This window comes from Halyomorpha halys, unplaced genomic scaffold (genome assembly GCF_000696795.3).
Source record: "Halyomorpha halys isolate HHAL.00 unplaced genomic scaffold, Hhal_1.1 Scaffold135.1, whole genome shotgun sequence".
In the NCBI taxonomy this organism is placed as follows: Eukaryota; Metazoa; Arthropoda; class Insecta; order Hemiptera; family Pentatomidae; genus Halyomorpha; species Halyomorpha halys.
In genome coordinates this window covers 55388-76885 of record NW_027113702.1, presented here as the reverse complement: position 1 = coordinate 76885, position 21498 = coordinate 55388, and the positions used below count along the sequence as shown (strand labels likewise).

General features: G+C 29.5%; 1 protein-coding gene across 1 annotated transcript; it reads right to left on the bottom strand.

Annotated features, from left to right (window-relative positions):
• Positions 1 to 283: 283 nt before the first annotated feature.
• Positions 284 to 21067, bottom strand: LOC106678367 (leucine-rich repeat-containing protein 51; the record flags this gene model as incomplete). Its single annotated transcript, XM_014416840.3, is given in 7 exon segments — positions 284 to 1628; positions 3778 to 3932; positions 7145 to 7369; positions 9516 to 9584; positions 11924 to 12104; positions 15965 to 16070; positions 20850 to 21067. Coding segments are annotated over 5 exon segments (672 nt in total). The 3' UTR covers positions 284 to 1459.
• Positions 21068 to 21498: the final 431 nt, after the last annotated feature.

Sequence of the window (21498 nt, the reverse complement as noted above, 5' to 3'; positions counted from 1 at the left end):
TAGAATTTCTGGCTGAAACGTTGGTACTATTAAACAAGTTATTTCAACTTATTTGTGTTATATTCTGACCGCACCCCTAAACATCTTCTCCTCATATAATTTATCCACGGTCAACTATCTTCTCATCATTATTCAACCTTTTTTAATTATTAATAGAACAAAAAGTAGTTGTAAGGAAATACAACTTAATGTTTCTAAATGAGAAATTGAGACAAAATAACAAATACCTAAGGAAAATAAATGTAACATTGGAGAACAGTGGAACAGAGACAAGATTGCAGAATTGATATCTCCATGATCAAAAGTTTTAATGAAAGTTGTAAAAAATGGCACAGAAAATAAATTATCTAACCCTTCTAATGTAAAAAAACAAAAAATACAAGTCTTCCAAATACATATTCAAACATATAAGCCTGCCAACACTAAACATGTCATAACTTAGTGATGACTGGCATTACTTTTTTTTTTTTCATTCTTTGTATAGAAAATATGATATTTCTTATCAGTTTTAAATATGATATTATCATAAAGCTTTTATTTATTCATAACATATTTTACAATTGATCAGTTTGAATTAACTGGGAACCCAATCTTAAAGAAATGATTGGTACAAAATATGAAAAAATGAACAAAATAACTGTTAAAATAGTCAGGTAAAATTTGACACTTCACCATAAATTAGTCTATATCTATAGTCTATAATAATAATAGAGTACAAATTTCTATCAAAGCATTGCATGAAATAATTTCAATCTCTCATCCAAAGAAGCAATTAACATTTTATCAAAAAATTACTATTGGGCTCAATAACTTAAATTTTGAACACTAGTAAATCATAATAATAATAGTTAATTTAGTTCTTGTATTGCATTACATGATATAAATAAAATACAAAGTTTATCAATATCCAAAAACTAGTTTCTTCTAGTAATGACCAGTAAGGCACAATAGTCTTCTGTTTAAACAGTTACAAAACTTTTAAAAAGAAAATGTCTTGTTCTTAAGGTTTCTTATTACTATTAGACTATAATAACTTATTTGTGAGGATAACATAAAATTTCCACTTATATACATTCTAACATCATCATAATAAAGTACTTATAACTTTTTTTTATGATAAGTTGTTTTCTTTCTGTATTAATCAAAATTAACCTATTTCAAATAGACACAGGAACTAACAATAAATTAATATATTTTTTTTTCCATTTCTTTAAGCTCGATTATTACAGCTAGTTTGATTGTAGCAGTTCTTACATTTTATTAGGATGAACCTTTATTTATTTACGATAAAACATAAACATAATAAATTAGACTACTATGCATAATATGACAGACATACTCAACATAATATAACAATACAAATATATCACACAAATATCACATTGTATTCCAGTGTATATAACATGATGGCGTTTTCTAAACTGTGATTTTAAATATACAATTACAAATTTGGTTGTGATTAATGTTTTTTTTTCATACTTTCAACTTTCTTACGTTCAGCAAGAGTTATTTTATGGAAATCAAGTGTCTTCAAATGAGGAAGATGAGCTATAATTTTGTATCTATAATTCTCTCTCTCTTCGACAGGATTCCCATGAAGTGTAAGCGAATACAGTCCATCCAACATCCTTTAATCATATTGATTTAATGATTATTAATGCAATAATTTTAGATTTTCTTATGTAATTCACTTAGCATATTTAAAATCCATTTGTTTGATGGATTCTATATCATCCTTTAAGTTGTAATACCTCATAAGTGGGAATAAAATCTTTATACTATTAAAAAAAATAAGTGTTAATACATCATTCTAGAAATATCTTGAAAGCATTCTCAGAAGTCCGAACAAACTGCAAAGGTGTCCTACAAAATTATATTTCAGATGTTTCTAAAATGATGTGTGCTTTTTAAATGGTTTAAAATTGTATTCTTGATTTTTCAATTTACAAGGTATCACAATACATTACTTAATAAATAATATTCATGTGATATAGATACTTTCAGAAGTGAAATAAATGATAGATTATACAAATTACTTATTTTTTAGCAAGTTAATGATAATAGCTAAATAGTAACATGGGCCAAGAGCTCAAGTTCTCTTCAAGTCCTCTTTTTTCCAGTTTTTAGATAAAAAATCTAAAATTAAATAATTTAGAAATTGTTTCTCATCATTTTTGTTATGAGCTCAGTAACTTCCTACTTACTGTATCAACTTCAATAATTTAAGACATAAATAATTACCTTACCTACAAAATTCTAAAAGTTTTTAACCAGAGCTAAAAGGGTTTTTGAATATGTCTATAATCAAATTTGAGGTGTTTTAAAAATCATAACAACCAGTAAAGACAGAAGAGCCCCCTTATGAATAAGGAAAATGGATGCTCAAGTTAAAAAACAATCAAATAATTTGGGAAATATTGCTTCATCGATGCAATACTAACATAAACCAAAAATCTAACTTTTGAGAAAATAGATTTCAATTTATTTTATATAATATTAAACTCATTTTTACTTACTATCCAATTATACTATTAGATATTGGTCCATAATGATGTCTTCTTCATTTAAATTTTTAGGTTATATTTAGTTTTATTTATAATACAAAAAATCTTTGAAATCCATGTTCTCATAGGTTAGATTTATTTAGTAATGCTGTAGGGTGATACCTAACTTAACCTAACCTAAGGAACCTCTCCCTAATTGGCACTCCTCTCAATGAACAATTTTTAAGTGTCCTGGTCTCAAGTATAGAAATTTCGACCACTTTGCAACAGACACCCCTCTAACAGATGCAGACAGCCAAATTTAAAGCCATACTATGATCATCTCATCAAAGACATTATTTCTTTCTATTTTGCTGGATTATATTGTTCCAGCCTAGGAAGAAATAATTCAGAATTGTAAAATAAAATGCTCTTTTGTGTTGGAAAATTTAATTTTATACAAAAGTTTTACATTTTTGTCATGCTGCTTCTAGCAGATACCCTCCTTTGTGTTGAGAAAATAAGTTTTATTATTTGGTTTGTAAAATAAAACTGTAGATGGCGAAACTGCTCTGGCATGGGATAATTTGGCGTCCCTTGGTTCTAGAACAGTCAGTCATGGAGTCTGTTTACGGAAACATATTCTTTGTATGTTTTGTTTATAAAACCCTCCCTAAATTACACAATACTTTGTTCATCATGTTTCAATTTAAATACGATAAATCCAATATTCCTCAGTTTTTTGTAATTTAAACTCAAGATTGTCAGTCTTTTGCTAATTGTGACCAATAACACCTTTAATTTTAGTGATGGTATTCCTCTGTGTCTATTACATTCAGGTCTATTGACTTTTTTAATATATTTTGCATATTAAGAAATCTGACAATTTTTAGGCATTCTGTTGAAACTCGATTAATCGTAAATGATATTGTAGAAGTCTTCCCATAACCCTTATACTAAAGACCTTCAATTAGTCAGTGACCCAAATCATACATTGTAGAGAAAATGACCCATATTTAAATTGATAACAGTATTATGAACAACAATAATCCCGGTTAATTGTAAAAATTAACTATTCTTCATAATATTTTAAATATTAAATCTAATTTAAAAATTTAAAGGTTTACAAGCTTTTTTTGGTTTTCTATTCAATTTTATAACTCCAACTTCTCTTTTTTTGGTGTTTATAGGTTTGGAAAAACAAATTATAGAAAAAACACAAACTTTTTTTTCTGTGGTTGAAATCTTTTATAATTAATATTCTTAATGTGTTTTAAAGATTAATTTGGCTTACTTCAATGGCCTCAAAACTGCTAGTAAGTCTACAAGATGGTTTCCGTGAAGGTATATGATTTTCAGAGAGGAAAGTGTTGTTATCTCTGCAGGGATTGATGTCAGGCGATTAAAAGAAAGATCAAGCCAAGTCAGCTTTTCTGGTGCTTCAAGTATCTGAAAACAATGACTCACTAAAACAGAATTCAAATAACTTATCAATGTATTTAATATTTTTACTAATCCCAGGCATTTTTCGTAAAAGATTTTGATTTTTCTTGATTCTCTTCTAGGGTTATGAGTTTCTTTTAGAAAAATATTTATTGTTAAACAATTAGTGATTTTCCAACTTGACCCAACAATTAAAGATTATTTAACTGATAAAACAGCCAAACTTATTCAAAAAATATATATCTTATTTTTTTATCCTCTGAATTAATAAACTTTTTTTTAAGTGATCGTCAATCTTACTAATTAAAGTTTAATTTTCATTAATAAGTTTCCATCGAAAAAACAACTAAAACTTGTCTTTAGTATAACATACGTTACTGCAAACCATGGGAGTATTTGATATTCATAGGTTTTGTGGAGTTCTATTACACCATTTATCTAGGGTTACCTTAAATTTTAAATAACAATAATCATAACTACGTAACTTGTAACCAAATGAGGAGAGTAAGTATGTTTAAATTAAGATTTAAAAGAAATTATCATTGAGTTGCTAAATGTTGCGTGTGTAGCATAATGCAATTGGGTAGCACTCATTTTTAAATCTCTCTGAATGGAATAAATACATTTTTGTTCGATAATCTAAAATCTGAATTGCATTTTATACACCACACATACTCCCTTACAGTTTAAAAAAGTCACACTCATTTTGAAGCTTTTCTCTAAACTTTCTTTTCTTCATTTTATTGAACTAAGTTTAAAAATTAAAGCTAATATAAAGTATCAAACTGATAAACAATTTGAAAAAATAAACTTAAACATTTAAATAAACTAATAGTTTTAGAAATAAAAAGTATAACTTACTATGGAAGTGAAAATGTGTTAATGTAAGTCCCTCAGGTGAAACATGACATTATGTATTGTCATTATCTCTTACAGGGCTCGGTATATCCCACAAACTTATTTTTTTTTATCACCATACAATTAAAAATTCTGGATAGTTTTACAACCCTAGACAGTAGTCCTAGATATGGTACTCATCACGTCCTTCCCAATCCTTGATGGATAATAATTCTATATTTTCATAATGCTCTTAAAAATACATTGAGAGATTTAAGGGTTCCAGAAAATTTTATCTCACCAATACCACTGACTTGAAACAGCATTGAAAATTCTTGTAGAAAATTGGTATTATTATTTAATTTGTATATACTATTGTAAATAAAACTGTCAACAGCAACACTGTTACTCTCACATGGAAATGGGACTGCTTGGCTTTCCTTTGTTTGGCTCAGGAGGTTGTTGGCATCTGTTCATGAAACATACTCTTTGTCTTTTTCTTTATAAAACCCTCCCTAAATCCACAAAATATTGGTAACAGATCGTGGTTTAATGCGTGAAAGGTTAAATGACAAGATTATTTATGTATATTAACGGATACGTAAGCTTTGTGATTTTATTTAGGACTAACCACCGAAATTAAACACAAAGGACAATGGACGCCACAGTATTCAGTATTGCTGTGGAAAATTATTGTCCTACAACAAATGTTATCCTCTATACTACAATCAGACCGCCCTGACGAAGCCCTGGAAAGTTGGGCAAAATGTTGGTTAACAATAAATAGTTTTATTTTACTATTTTGATACCTTTATTGACCACCACCCAGACTATCTTCCTACAGTCTATTTCATACAGTCAACCATCTTCTTCCAATTTCAATTAATATAGGTGTAATTGGAGTGATGCAATAAAATTTAAAAAATACATACATATAAATAATAAAATACAAATAAAATAAAAAAATATATATTAATAATAATAAAATAATTTGTCAACAGAGTAAGAGTAATAATCATGTTTGGAGAAGAATCACTCTGCGCAAGAAAGAATGAGTAGCTAATCAAATACTGGTATGATCTGATATAATAATCAAGGCTTTGAAGAAATATACACAGCTGGCAAGTGTATATCTTTAATATCTTTGCAGCAAACCTTTTTTTTGTTTTTTCTTAATTTTCAATATCATATTTTATTGACTATTTGAGAGGTGTGTATGACAAGTTCATTTGCCCAATTAGAATCCCAAAAGGTCATGTCGGTATCTGATAAGACACTACAATCACTTCATTCACAGTCAAGGTTTTTGAACACGTTCATTACATTCACTTTTATTAGTATTTTATTTTTATTTATACATTTTTAATTCATGTATTTATTTAGTTATTCTTACAATAAAAGTTGTAATGAACTAACAGAGGTATAGGTATTTTCCTAATTCCAAAAAAAACAAAAAAAAACTCCAGTCTATTCATGAATCATATCATTTGCATTAACTACCTGAGAACATGGTAGTAAATTACAATAAGAGCAGGTAGGTACCTATTTTAATAGTGATTGACTATCAATGAATATTGAATATCACATCTTTCTATCTTTGGTATAAATAAATTTAACATATACAATTAGGTACTCAGGTACATAATTGCAATTATAAATATATATACGTAATAATACAGAAAATTATATTAATTAGTGAAGATAAGGTCTTTTCATTACATTCACTTCTGACTGACACATCTCTAAACTATTTATTTAAATATACAATCAGCAATAATTTAAGTAAGTAGATATCATGATTCGTATAAAAAAAACACTAGGTATATTATGTATAAAGATAATCTCACATCTCTAATAAAAAAAATAAATCTATGATATACTTTAATTTAAGTTAATAAATATTCATTGTCAAAGTATAAGAAAAATTTAAGAAGTTGTTTGGGAGGTGCCCATAGTGGAGAAAAAACACTGCTCTATAAAAATTTATTCTATTTATTTATTTCATCTGTATTAATACAACATTACAACGTTAATACATAACGTTTTATCACAGGCTGAAACATTATACACTTGCTATGTTCCAACAACTACTTCTGGCTGTCCAGAGCATGCATTGTACAGGTTTTTCCCATCCAAAACCTGTACTGGGTGTGGTCCGTACAGTTCTGGACTGTCTACGTGGATGTTGGACCACACCTTATATTAACAATATAAAACTAAGTTTTACTTTCACCAATACATATTTGTCTCTGACCATACCTCCCACTTCAATACTAAATAAATTATATATTTTATAAATAAATGTTATAATTACACTTTTTTTTTAATTTTAGTGAAAAACAATAAAGAGATAAGTAAATTGGGAATAAAAATTCTCTTACTTCAAGACATATTGAATGAATACCACTTATGTTCTCAATATAGTTGTTATTTAGCCTCAGAGAAACACAGGAGTATTTCCCTTCCTTTGTCTTCTTGTAACCTTTGTTACCTTTTCTTGGTTTTTCAGTTTTCAAACTTTCAATGGTCTCGATATTTTTAAAAGAAAAATCCAGTGGCGGTCCTTGTTGATCGTTGTGCGATACTACCACAGGTTTGGCTCTATCCTGTTTTAATGAAAAGCATTGTTCAGTAAAATAGATTTAGAGAAAGCTATAAATATTCAGGATAAAAATACAAACTATGGTAAAGAATATAATATAAATGCTTATGAGCAATACTATCTTTACAGATTAAATAGTCAGTCATGTTAAATAACCAATATTAGCATAAGTGTACATTAAGTACAATAATTTCTAAATATGTTAATTATATAACTAGTATCTTGTATTATGATTCTAAAATAAATATTACTTTCTTCAATCTTGGAATTCACAATCAATTTATAATAAGCTGATAGTTTAAACAATTTTTTAACAGATAGATAATTTATAAATAAAAGCATTTCAATACCCTTATCTGATGTATCAAATATATTTATACACTACATTTATAACTTTTAAGCAGTCATCTGAGCTTGACCAATTTGCCCTACTAGTTTTCTCTCTCCAATAAAAATATAACTACCACTTTCATTAATACTTACGAAAAAATTTCAAATAATAAGATATCTGTAGTATGAGAATCAAAGTGAAAAAATTATTCTAAATAGGAACTTCCTGAAGCTCCTGTCAGAGCCAATCAAGCCTAATACCTATTTCAATTTTCTACCTCACAGATGTTGCAAGTGTAAATTTTATAGTTTCAAGTAAAATAGTATCCAGGATTGGACTATATCCTGTAATTTTTCATTTATTAATTCTTTATGGTTTTTCATATCACTTATATTCTATGTAACTTTTTGGTGCAACTTTAAACATTAATCCAGACTAGAATGAGAACTTTTCGTAGTCTCTGTAGAGCCCAGAGATGGAGAGATGGCAGTATTTGATTACTTCCTATTGACAACTTTCGGCACTCTACATCCTGTAAGAACGCAGCATTATATATTTTAGTCAAGATCAAAAAATTCTGTGGTTTGTATCTAATTATAAAAATACTCTGCCAAAATCATCTGTATACTTTTCCATTGTCAACAAATGCTGTCTCAATTTTAACTATCATAGTCTACACCATGAAAGTGTGTGATAGTTACTGTAATGGCTGAAAATCAATGTATAAATCCAGTATTTTATATCTAATATAAGTAATAAATTCTACTCTTGTACTCATGCAGAATGAAGTACTCGATTACTTTTAAAATACTGAAAGCAATATAATTTTGACTAAATGGAGGAAATAAAAATTATCAACAAGAGAGAGCAAAGTAATATGTGTACTCATCAATCATTAATAAAAGTCTTGACTAAAGTTGTGGGTACTCCAATAATGTGAGGATTTGAGTGAAATACTTTGTGTTCTGTACTTGGTATACAGAGTACTTTTTGCTCATCTCTAGTAGAGCTGTTATTTCTAAATATCTTAATTTTGGAAATATAAAAAAATAAACTATCACAGTTAAGTTGTTCGTAGTAAAATGTATTATTTTAATGCAGGGCCACTTAAATACTATTGTTAGACAGGTCTTTATGACTTTTTGTTTAAATCTCCAGTCTTTTTGTAAATATTCAGCTGTATCATTGGTACAAATCTGACCATGGATCCAGCCGACAATGTCATCAGTTCCATCTCAGGACTTGCGGTACTGTGACTCATAAACTAAGTGTCTTAACCTCCAGATTACAAAAATAGAAATATTTTTAAGTATTCTGGTTAATAAAATCAGAATTATTGTACAGTTCAATGTTACATAATTTTGGAGTGAAAATTCTCTTGACACAATGTTTCCTCAACTGTTCTCACAGTAATTGAATTGGAATCAATTTTGATTTGTTATCTTGGATAAACTTTTGGGTATGACCTGGGAAAGGTGTATTTTGTTGACTAATAATTGTATACAGAGAGTTCTCAACTCATAGTTATATTCACTTTGTTAAAATACTGCTGAAGGATACTGGTACATCATCTTTATATACAGGCAGTTCACCATTTTATTTAATTTTTTTTTTTTTTTTGGAAAATGTAAAATTTTCACTCTTGCTTTTCCTTTTTTAAAACCAACTTCTTTATTTTGAATGTATATAATTAATTATTTACACAACTTCTCTTATGTTCTAATGAAAAAACAATGTTCGTTGTATGAGTATCATGCTATCTGTGTGGCATGCAATGGAAAGTACACAACACACAAAAAGTTAAAGTATAATTGTTTACCCTTGGTGATTTGGGCCTTCCATTGTTAGTTTGGTGATCTATATCCAAATGGTTATCATTTCTCATCTCCTAATTTGGCAAAATTATGAATTAATTTCATACAATAGAATTTTATAAGTACCCTAAATTTAAAATTTATGCTAAGAAAACCAATGTGGGTAGATGGTAGATGCAAGTAAAATAAAAAGTAAAGATGCATAACTAAATCTATAATATTAATCAAAAAGATCAAGGAAAAACTTTGGAACCACTTTTTTGTTAAAATTGTATAATAATATAAAGTTATCAAAACTTTAACTTTTTAAAACATTTTGGCCTTATTATTAGCCCTTTTAAATTACTTTTATTTTCACCCCAGTTATTAGATGAGAACTATTTTTGATAGTACAGCTCTTAGATGTACTTAAATAAATTTATTTAAAATTCTGCTTTTCCTAGTTTTTTTATCGATTATTGATACATCTTTAATAACATCATATTTTCATGTTATGTTTGTGATCTAAAAATAATTTAATTGAAGATCTCTAGCTTTTCCTGTTTTTCTCCATTTCGATCAAATTTCCATTTTCTCTGCTTATTTTCATGTCCAAATATCTAATTGATTTATTGTTTCCTGTTTACATTGTGAATTTTATTTGTTCTTGTAATTATATAGACTGTCTAAGAAATCTTCTATTGTCTCTTTATTAGGCATAAGATATCAACATTTAAAAAAAAAAAAAAACTCTCAGAAGCAATAATGATATTTGAAAATATATATAACCTAATCAATTACAAAACAGAATCAGGAAATAATAATGTAGCATATACTGAGCTTCTAAATATATTGAATAAATAGTTGAACAACTTCTCCATTTTTAATATAAAAATAACTTAAAAGGAAATCCAATAGAGGAGCTAAAAGTAATGTAAGTTTCATTCTGGACCTAACAGATATGCGAGAAGTGTTGATTTATTTGTGAAGAAAAATCAATATAGGTATAGTGTTAAGGAGTTAATTAATTATAAAAAAATGTTTTAATTTATTTAAGAAAGTGATGGAATAAATACATTTTTTCATATTTAGAATGTGAACAATTTTATATAGGAGATGGTTAGGGCTGCCATCAAGAAAAGACCAAAAATATTTCACAACTATCTCTCCCTTGTTTAAACCTGTACTCATCACTTCAATGTTTGCTATTAAATAAAGTTTTGATAATTTTTTATTGTTATATAATTGTAACAAAAATGTGAGCTTAATGTGGTTCAAAGATTTTCATTAATATTTTTGGTTAATATTATAAAATAAAAAATTATCTCACGAAAAAAATGAACAACCACAATAAAGTTGTAAATAGTTAATAATAAATCTATAATATTCATTAAATACTTTGTTTGTTGATCAGATGTGTTTATTAATTAGAATAGCTTTCTGAAGGAGAAAAAATACCTTCACATAATATAAAATTTGTATTTTAAAAGAGAGGTACTGTTAGGATTTTTTTTTTTTTTTTTTTTTTTGTAGTTACCTAAAATATATATGTATTAGACTTACATTTTTGTTTTTATCAGAGATCATATTTGTCTTTGTCTGGGCATGACTTAAATATGAGAATATTACATGATATTGAGAATCAAGTTATCCTTAGTATACCATTGTGAGGAACCCAATGTTTATCCTGAGTATCTGCTTGAGTGCTTCAGCAGTCATTTGAAAAGAAATAGAGAATTTCCTTTTAGATAAGTGGCAAGTCTTTTATTTGTTGTGAAATTTGTAAAGGAATGAAAAAAAGAGGTGGTAGTATCAACAGTTGTAAGATGTCTCAAGTATTATATACAAAAGTTCCATATTCTGTATTTTAGTAATTGGCCACTACTTACCAATTACAAAAATGTGGAATATGGAACTTTTTTGCATAATTTTTGAATTTTGTAAGTAATGTAAATACAGGTGTGAGATGATCAGTAAACAAGTCAGATTTTCCACACTGAACATGCCCCTTGAACCATCTTTTTGAGTCTTAAAAAATTTGACAGGTTTTGAAATTTATCAAAATGTTAACCACTTCTAATTATACACTTCTACAATCTCTATCAATATATGAGCTGTTTAAAATAAATTAGCATAATTTGGTAAACAAATATTTGTGACAGTTTTATTTTCTCAAAAATAAAATCCTAACACTACCTACTTTCAACTGATCAGATTTTAATTATTTTTTAAAAATATTGATGAATATTTTCTCTCTGTGCATTTCATTACATACATAATAATATCAAAATTCCACTGTATAAAATTGGAAATAAACTCTTAAAATCTAAAGTAATACATTGCATTAAACTTTGTAAAAAAAAACTTTTAAATTAAAAATTTTAAATAAAATGTATTTCTTTTCATCATTTTTGATAAAAACGTTTAAAATTACCCTTGATTTTGACTGATCCCGCTTCGGTATAGTTTGTCCTTTCAATTCACTCATCCGAAATCTGGTTTATCTTTAGGTTTTCAAGTTTTTTCAAATATTTGGCTTTAGCTTGCTTCAATCCTTCATCAGACGGTGAATAAAGTGCTCTTGTTCTCAATCGACCAACTGTCAATTCTGTTTCCTTTAAATTAAATATTAATAATACTCTGGATTTCAATTAAATTTACAAATTATAGAGGTTAGTCATAAAAAAGTTAATTTAAATGAGAAGATTTTAATTTTTTTAATATTATATGCATATATGTGTATATGCATATATTCACTATAATAGTACTCATCACTATATCATTCCTTAAGCCCTTAAAATTACACAGTATGGTGACTTTCCAAATAAAAAAAAATCTATTGAAAAAATTATTGTTGCTTTGATATTTTTCTCTTTCAGGTAGGACAGAATGATTTTCCTAAATTTTGTCACAAGATCTCCTAGGTGATGTGGCTCATACATGGAAAAACAAGTTCTGTGCAAAATTATAGTATTATTAATTTTCCTACAATATTTGTCAAATAACTCTTTATTCTAAACTCTGTAAGTTCTGAGGTATGAAAAGATACCTGTGCAATATACACCTGTCACCTACCCCTAACATTTAAATATAAAACAGTTATCAGTTTCATACAGTTTTGTAACACAGATAGATGAAGTGCATTATAATCCTACAGGTTTGGAATGTAGTTGGGGAGGAGTGAGGTAAGAACTGTGTTTTATCAGTTTTCACTTATTTTTTAAAAATTATTGGGCTTAGTAAAATGAGTTCCATTCAAAATTGCAGTAAATTAAAATTTACAATAAAAGTGGTCATATAACTTATTTTTCTAGACTGTATAGTTTTAGAGATACAAATTGGACAAATATGGCTAATTAATGAATGTCTTGATATTTTATTGTCATAAAATATTAGAAAAAGTATTAGTTTTAAAATAAGAATGCAGTTTAGGTCTTAAAAACTACTTCGTTTAGAAAAAAAAAGTCGATCTCTTCTATAAGAAATCTTATATATTTTAACCTTTTATAAAATACATTTCACTAAAGCTAACTATTTGTTAAATATAAGAAAAAAACTTATAACCGAATAAATTCCAAGGCGTAATCCCATAGGAAATTTTTCGCACATAATGTACCGGTTACCTCTACAGACCTTGTAGATATTTGGCCACCCAAACCAGCTTTCAACACATCTGACTGTCTTGGGTTACCGCTTTCTAGTTTGCTGCATACAGCTTTTTCGCATCATTCTTGATTCTGTCTATCCATCTGAATTCTGGCCTCCTATGTCGTCTCTTATACTATACTGGAATTCATTATTGTGTAGATATTGACTGACCAGTCTCTGCAAGTAGCTCACTGTTAGTTCTTCTCCATGTGTTAAGGCTCTTATCCCAGATCACTCCTTTAATATTATGGAGGACTTTCTGTATTAATCTCTCAATTCTGCTTTCTAGGGTATCTATTAGAGCACAGGTCACAAAGCTATATATCAGAGCTGGCTTTATCATGGCATTGTGCACCCTTAGCATAAGATTTTTCGTGATTTCAGTATTCTTGAGGAGCCTCAGTTGGCACTTGTTATACGCTAGTCTATCTCAGTCCGTTTATGTTAATGTGAGACCGAGCTATTTGAAACTTTCGGAAACGATTTTCAATCCATCCAGACCATGTTGTTTGGGAAGATTTTTCGGCCTACAGTCATATAATTTGTTTTATCTTCATTTACTTGCAAACCGATTTCCTCTGCTTCTCTTATTGGAGTCTTTCCATGTCATCTTGGTTACTTCCCAGAACCAAGAAGCTACGTCGTCTGTGTACTTAAGAATTTTGTTTCCTTCAGATGTGCTCCCCACCATTTTCGCGTGATGTTCTTGTTCAGCCTTATTACCTAATCAGTGTTACTTAACACTATCAGTGCAATGTGTCTAATTTGACTGGACCAATGTTTGTCTCCTCCACATAGCAGAAGTTACATGGTTGAAAAAAAAGTTATATAACCACTTAGGTAGCAAATTTAATATACTTCAGTTTTTTAAAGGATAATTTTTTCACCTAACTTCTTAGTTTTTGTTGTTCTTAGTTTCATCAAACATAATTTGAGTGTGAGATTTATCTAATTCCTCCGTTTATAGATTTTTTTTTTCAAATTATGTTAATTATTGTTAATAGAAATTCTACTGTTAAGGAAATACATAAGTACTATATTTTTCTATTGTTTGAGTATCACTTTCTCTACTCAATTTACCATTTCAGCTGAACCATGGTGTTTTGTCCATCTAATTATTAGTTTTGGAAACTATTTTCACATGTAGCTATGTGACTTTTAAGCACATGCACCAGGAAGACATTGTTAGGTATATTTTTATACATTCATTGTGTATGAGAACTTTTAAGTAAAGTTCGTCTGTTCATATTAGAATAATAATAAAGGCTTAGTGAACCTGAAGGTTTGATGCTGATACCATCAATCGTTCTCTACACTCCCCCCCCCCCCACCAAGCCCAAATCTACTAAATCACTTTTAACACAATGTGACTAGAGATTCTTTTATTTTTATTATAATTTTATTTTATGTGACTAGAAATTCTTTTATTTTTATCATTTTTTTTTTTTACATCCACATAGTTTGATTATGTTCATTTTCTTTATCCTTCTATTTGTATATATTTTAAGAGAGACTTTATTTATTTTTATTTACCTTCAGTTTTTCTTATTTTATTTTATTTTAGTATGTGATCATTCATCACTATTACTTATTGTCCACGGTGTGGCAGATTGGAATATCTATCAATAAATAAAGTTTAAAATAAAATAAAAAAACTTTTAACGCAATCCTCACATCTACATTTTGGTCTACCACTAGGACGTTCACCCGTCGGTTCAGTTTTTATTAACATTTTAGGGATCAGCTCGTTACTAAGCCCTACAACCTTACACCCCCATCTTACACCCCGCTATGATATAACCGGAATTATATTTACCGGGTTAAGGCGCTGTATTTCCCTTAATATAAGAGGCCACACTCGCATTCATAAAGAATAGTGGGAAAGATAATAGTTTTGTAAATTCTTACTTTCAAGTTTCGGAAAGAAGGCGTGAATTTCGAACTTGAAAAATAACAAGAATTTCCCGCCTTTAACCTCGCTTTTGTTTCCTCATCAATTTCGTTTTTTATAGTTACTGTAGAACCTAAATACTTAAACCTATCTACCTGTTCAAATATATTTCCTCCTATATCTATATCACCGAAATTGCTCCCGTTATACTCATCTTAGAATTAATAAGTTATAAACCTTGATATTGCACTTGTTTGTCTCTTAGGGATCTTAAAAAATGAGCTTGTTGGATTCTATCTATTCATTAAATCTTCTGAGTATGAATAATTAGGTTTTAATATTCCTGGTGTTCAAATAATGAGTGTTTTTGTGAACCATTACTATAACATATAAACGGTGTATATGAGTGTACCCAAAGGGGGCAGGAGAGGCAGCTGCCCACTCCTAGTAGTGAAAAAAAATTATTAATTTAATAAAAAAATTGTTTTCAAGCAAATACTAATTACAATAAGTAATAAAGCATTGCGACGATTAATGCGCATTAAAATTTTGGTTTTCATTCTCCTTTCCGTGCTGGAATGTCTGATTGACTATGAACCCCCTTCGCGATTGACTGTGGCTTGTGGCCCCCCCTCCTAGTTTTGATCCTGGATATACCCTTGACTCTGTTGCTACCACTGGTTGCTGTGTGCAGGCTGAAATTTCGATACAGAATGAAGCTATCTTCTAAATTTTTCATTAGTTGCATTGAACTTAAACTAATAGCTCGAGAAGATATTATAAATTAAATAGTATAAAATAAACATTATTTATTCATAAAGCAACTCATTGAAGCATGCGTTGACTAATTTTCTCCATGAATCTTTGCATTAAAAAAATTCTTGTTATACAAATTATTATTAAGTAAAATAAATTTATGCATTGAATTATACAAACTTTGAGTAGATCTTGGTTCCTTTTTTGAGTTTTTTTTCTTTCGATTTCCCGCTGTTGTTTTAGTCGTCTTAATTCTTCTTCACTTTCTGGTGGGTTCCGTTTTGAACTAAAAATTTAAATAATCAAGGTTTCCACTTAATAAAAACAATTATACTTCTATTAGTCAAAACATTATTTTAGGTAACAAATTATTGAAAAAGGAGTGGAACACCTAGAAAATCTATTAGCCTAAAATTTGGAGATCTTATAATATATTGCCATGAAATGAAAAAATAATTTTATTCTGAGACATATGTCCCATTAGAGTAAATACATGGTTCATACACTAAGATTTTTGTCTGTAAAATCATTGGTTTATACATCATGTCTGTAAAATATGATTTATATATAAAAAAAAAAATTCATTTTCAAAAAAACAAAAGCCTAGAAAATAGATATGTTTTTGCAGAAATGATATACTAGAAAGAGAAATAAGTACTAGACAAATTCCTAGAACCAGGACAGGCGGCACTGTATCTAGAGCAAATAACCCAAATATATTACAAAGAAAGAATGATCCTCTCTTATTGTTATGGATGAAATTTAAAAAAAATAAATAAGTGAACTACTTATACAGCTACAGAAACTATTACGTTAATTGGATTGGGGGAGAGATTTTACCAACTAGATTTGGTTCGTTCATAACATGGGGGCCTAGTAAAGGTTTTAGCAAAAGAGCCAGGAAGAAAAAAAGGCAGTTATCTCACCCCAATTTTTGATTACTTTAATGAAAACTAGGTATAATTACTCGTCAAAATTGATGAGTCTGCCAAGTATAGGTAGGGGGAATAAAAAATGGCGGCTGTTTCGAAACCTTAAAAAAACATTAATTTTTCATTCGGAGCTCAAAATCTTAAAAACTACCAACACTAGATTATTAAACATAAGTGAGGTAGAAGAAAAGAATATTTTCCTTTAAACAAGCGTCATTTAGCCAGATTGAACAGATCACTTATAAATTATTTACTGAAAGATCGATGATTGACCGTGTGTAACAATAAAAGGAAAATGGTCTGGGTGCGGTCATAGAAAAAAACTCAAATAGTCATAAAACTAATTAATTTGAGCCAACGTTTCGTCCCAGGTTGCAGGGCTACAACAGAGCAAGCAGAGAGCTGGCAAACAAATTTTATTTTTCGTGCTTGGTGGCTATCTGTTTGCTCTGATAAAGCCCTGCAACGTTGGAGGAAACGTTGGCTCAAATTAAATAGTTTTGTGACTATTTACGTTTTTTCTATGACCCCACCCAGACCATTTTCCTTTTATTATAAATTATTTACAATTCACGTTTATTTTTTTTTTCTCTTTTATTATTTACATTTATTTTAAATTAAAAAATTGAAAAGTACGAGAAATAGCAAGAAGGCACGAGATTTACTCAATCCTAATTCTGCAAGAAACATATACGGCATAGTATATTCTGAAAATTTTGTGAAACAATCGATTATGTAATATGTAATATTTAAATTTATAATAAAAGAAAAAGATTATATCTAGAACAATAATTTTTTTTATTTATTTATTGATATTTACAACTGTACATAAAATACATCAAGTAAATTTGAGGAAATCATAATGGTATGGTTCAAGCATGTAGAGAAACTACCCATTGGTAGCACTCTAATAACATTTTTACAATATAATGTCTCGAGGCGATCTTCTTTCCAGACGCCTCGGAGGATTGTCCGGAATAAAAGAGGAAGCAAGATTAGAAACTAATGGGTTTGAGTGGTTAGGGAGTTTGTAATGAAAGGATTGATATCTGATTCGGGCTAGATCGGTTACAAATGGAACATTAACGTCTTTGTGGATGGTTTTATTTGTGACAAAGTAGGGAGCATTTAGGATTTTACGAAGGATTTTGGATTGTAAGGATTGGATACGAGAGGAATTCGAAGGTTTAGTGGAGCCCCAAAGCTCTACGCCATATGTCCAGATAGGCATTATAATTGTCATGTAAGTCAGCCTTTTGTAATGAATTGGAAGTTTGGACCGTTTGTCTAGCAAGTGCTGTAATAGTCGAAATCGACGTGCAGTTTCCTGTCTTTTCAGTCTTGTGTGAGGATTCCACAAGTCGTTTGTAGTTTCGAAGGAGTTAGTCGTTTGTCCAGAGGTAGTCCAAGGTAGCGGACCTGTTCAACAGGGGTAAGAGGAACAATAGTTTAAAACGTGATTCCTCCCTCTCCCAGTTATGTCATTAAGATGGAGTTTTTATACTCCACAGTTCGTAGATGACCTGATAGTTTCCATCAAACCTTCCACCTAATATATGCTTTGGAAACATTTTTATATCTATGATTAAATATAAGCGGATTTGGCAGATTGAACTGATAAGTTAAAAGTGATATTGTACTCCGATTACGTGCAGTATACGGTTGGCTCACAAGATAATTTGATGCTAAATTAAGCCATTTGACGAATTGTTTCCCCAAAATTGCCTTGATATCTCCCCGAGAGCCCATGATGAATGAAGTGGCCCTACCCTCCTACCACAAGCAATATCTTCAATCCTTCTATCATTGTTGTGTCTGTTTCTTGATGATTTCCTCCTTTTATTTTTTAACTATAATGATTTATATAGCCATAATATTCCAGATGTTCTATTATTCAGATATGCTATACCCTCTACCCGGAAATCCAGCAACATCCTAAATATTTTGTTTTTCTACTACTCAGTATTTTTTCTTCCACCACATTAAAGGTATGAAATAGGCCGATCAAAATTTACGGAGAAACAAAAGTGCACAAAATACTATTTTATGTTAGAAACATTTAAAAAGGAATCGAAAATGTTTATGAAGTATGAAGAAGAAATTATGAAAAATCTCTTCTTTCCAGAAAATTTTAAGTAGTTCGTAAGGATCATCAATTGCTTTTATTAGTTTTTAAGGAAAAACAGTATTTTGTGCACTTTTGGTACTCGGCACATTATAACCAATTATTTAGGTCTTCTCTTGTGGAATAAAGATGGAAATTCTAAAAATAAATTCTTTTTGTGTACTTAGATATTTCTAAGAACAGAAAAAAATATGTATTAATTAAAGGAATCGTACTACTTTTTTCACATTTAGAAAATCATCATAATTAGATATTTCATATATGATTCTACAATATTAGTGACACCATTAACATTTCACTATAAGTTATTATATCGAAATATTAATGGTTTTGTATCAGATGACATTACCGCGTAATGAATCTATGGTTATAAGAAAAATTTTATTCCACTATAAAAAAATAACTACATACTGAAGGATGTTAGAACTAAAAGCTTTAATCTTGGAAGAAGATTAAAATTTAATGAACATTAAAGCCTTTAATCTTAATCAAAAGTCTCCTAGAAGAGTAATGTACGAGATAAGCTGAATAATACTCAGGTTACTGATTTTTTTTTTTCGTTAAACAACATAAAAGGAATAAAAACTTTAATAAACTGACTTAAATTTGAAAGAAGTGTGTTGATAAGAAGCTGAACGTATATAAAGTGGTGCATGAAGAATGTAATGAAGGAGATGATCACAAAGAATTGAGGAATCGATCTTTCTCTATGCTTAGATTATGTGCTCTGGCTTAAAAATTGTTATCAGTTGGTTTTATTAGAGCCAAAAAACCTATTATTAAGATACTTTAATATCAGGAGGTATACTAATCGATTGAAGTATACTTGAGAGATATGTTACGAAGTATTATGATATGTTACGAAGTAAACTAACTTTGAAGTGGGTAATTTATTTTTCTCTTGTTTATTTACATCCGCACCTGGAAAATGCAAAATTAATAATCAGAAGATTTCCTGACTGCTACATTTGTCAAACAAATAGCATGTAAGGTATGAGGAAGAACAGCACCCTGTGACACCTCTTCTCTGGCTTTCCTCACACCCTCATGTTCGCAAGTGCCTCATCCACGTTCTTTTTTGGTCTCCTTCTTGCATAATCGGGCATGATAGTTTTGGCCATTTGTCCTATAAGTGTGTTTTGGTGTCCCAGTAATTTTTTCATAAATAAGTTTGTAGTAAATTCGTATATATTCAGGGACTGTTGTAATTTTTAAGTCAGTTAATAAAGTTAAGTGAATGACTCATTATCTTATATTTTTGAATGTCCAAAATAAATTTAAACAGAATTTATATACTTTCACCGATGAAATAGTCACTGACTATATTTCTTCTCCAACTACTCTAAACAGTCAAAATATTAGATTTATGTGATTTTTTTTCTATAATTAAGTAAAAAAAAATTAGCGTGGTTATTTTATCTTTCTTTTGTTTCCATTATATTCAGCATAAAAAATGTGAAGAAACATGTGTCAATAGTACTAAAACAAATATTTCATTAAAAACCCACATTTGTCACCTTTCTTCGCAATCCTCTAGCGTAGGACTTTTCATGGACCAGTTTGTCCCCTTCTTCTTTGTCATGATTTCGAATAGTTCAATCAATTCCTCATTGTCATAAAAAAAGAAATGTTTTTACCCATTGACTTTTTTTTCTTTTTGGAGGGTTTTACATTTGCTGTTGTATTTGGTGTGGAGTGGTAGGAGAGTAATGATGGTGAGTGGCCACGATGTATTTGTATAAATAAAAAAAGTAGGCGGGAATGATCATTAGTATTGATAATACCTGATTTTATTCTTATTTTATTTTTTGGTTTGATTCCTGTTAGAAGTGGTGTTGACTTTGTTATTTTTTTTACAAATCAAAGAATTATTTTTAATCCTCATAATGCAAAACTTTGTTTTTAAGGTTAAGGAGGTAAATGATTACTGTTTATTATAATAATGACAATATAAACGAGCTACTTAAATCAATTTATTTATTATTATCATGTATGACATCATACTCACAGCTGCCTGAGACGAGTGTGAATCCTGAGCTCCTCCTCGGCGTAGCTAGCTTCCACTGCCTGCCAGTCGCTGGCTGACATGTGACTGGGGGCGGCTCGCCGAAGGTGCCTTATATAGTTGTGCCAGCCCCCACCAACTGGCGCCCAATCGATATGGGACACCTGCCTACCTTCTGCCTTGAATATGGCTTGTGTTTTGGATACGTGCCGTAGCAGGGGCTGGGAACTAAGAACTGGGAACGACGGAAGAGATCTTCGAGGCGGAGGCGGTGCTCGTTGAGTCCAAAAGCTCAAAACCGACGCCGTTAGAGGAGAGTTCCACGAGTATCTATTGGTTACATTATAACCTATTTTAAATCAAAACATTAACCTTTTCACTGATAACTTTGCGCATTATAGCCTCATTACTCACATTACCTTAGCGACGATGAAATGATGGTATAAGAATGTTTTTTATTTATTTATTTAATGTAATTTACAACTGTACAAAATAATACAATAAGTAAATATGTTGTATGTTTCATATACACTTGAAAATCCTGGGAAGGAACCACCCATCGGTGGTAATTCAAACATTAATTAAGGTCCCGTGGTCATCTTCTTTTCAGACGCCTCAGAGGATTATCAGTGATTGTTAAGGATGAAAGATT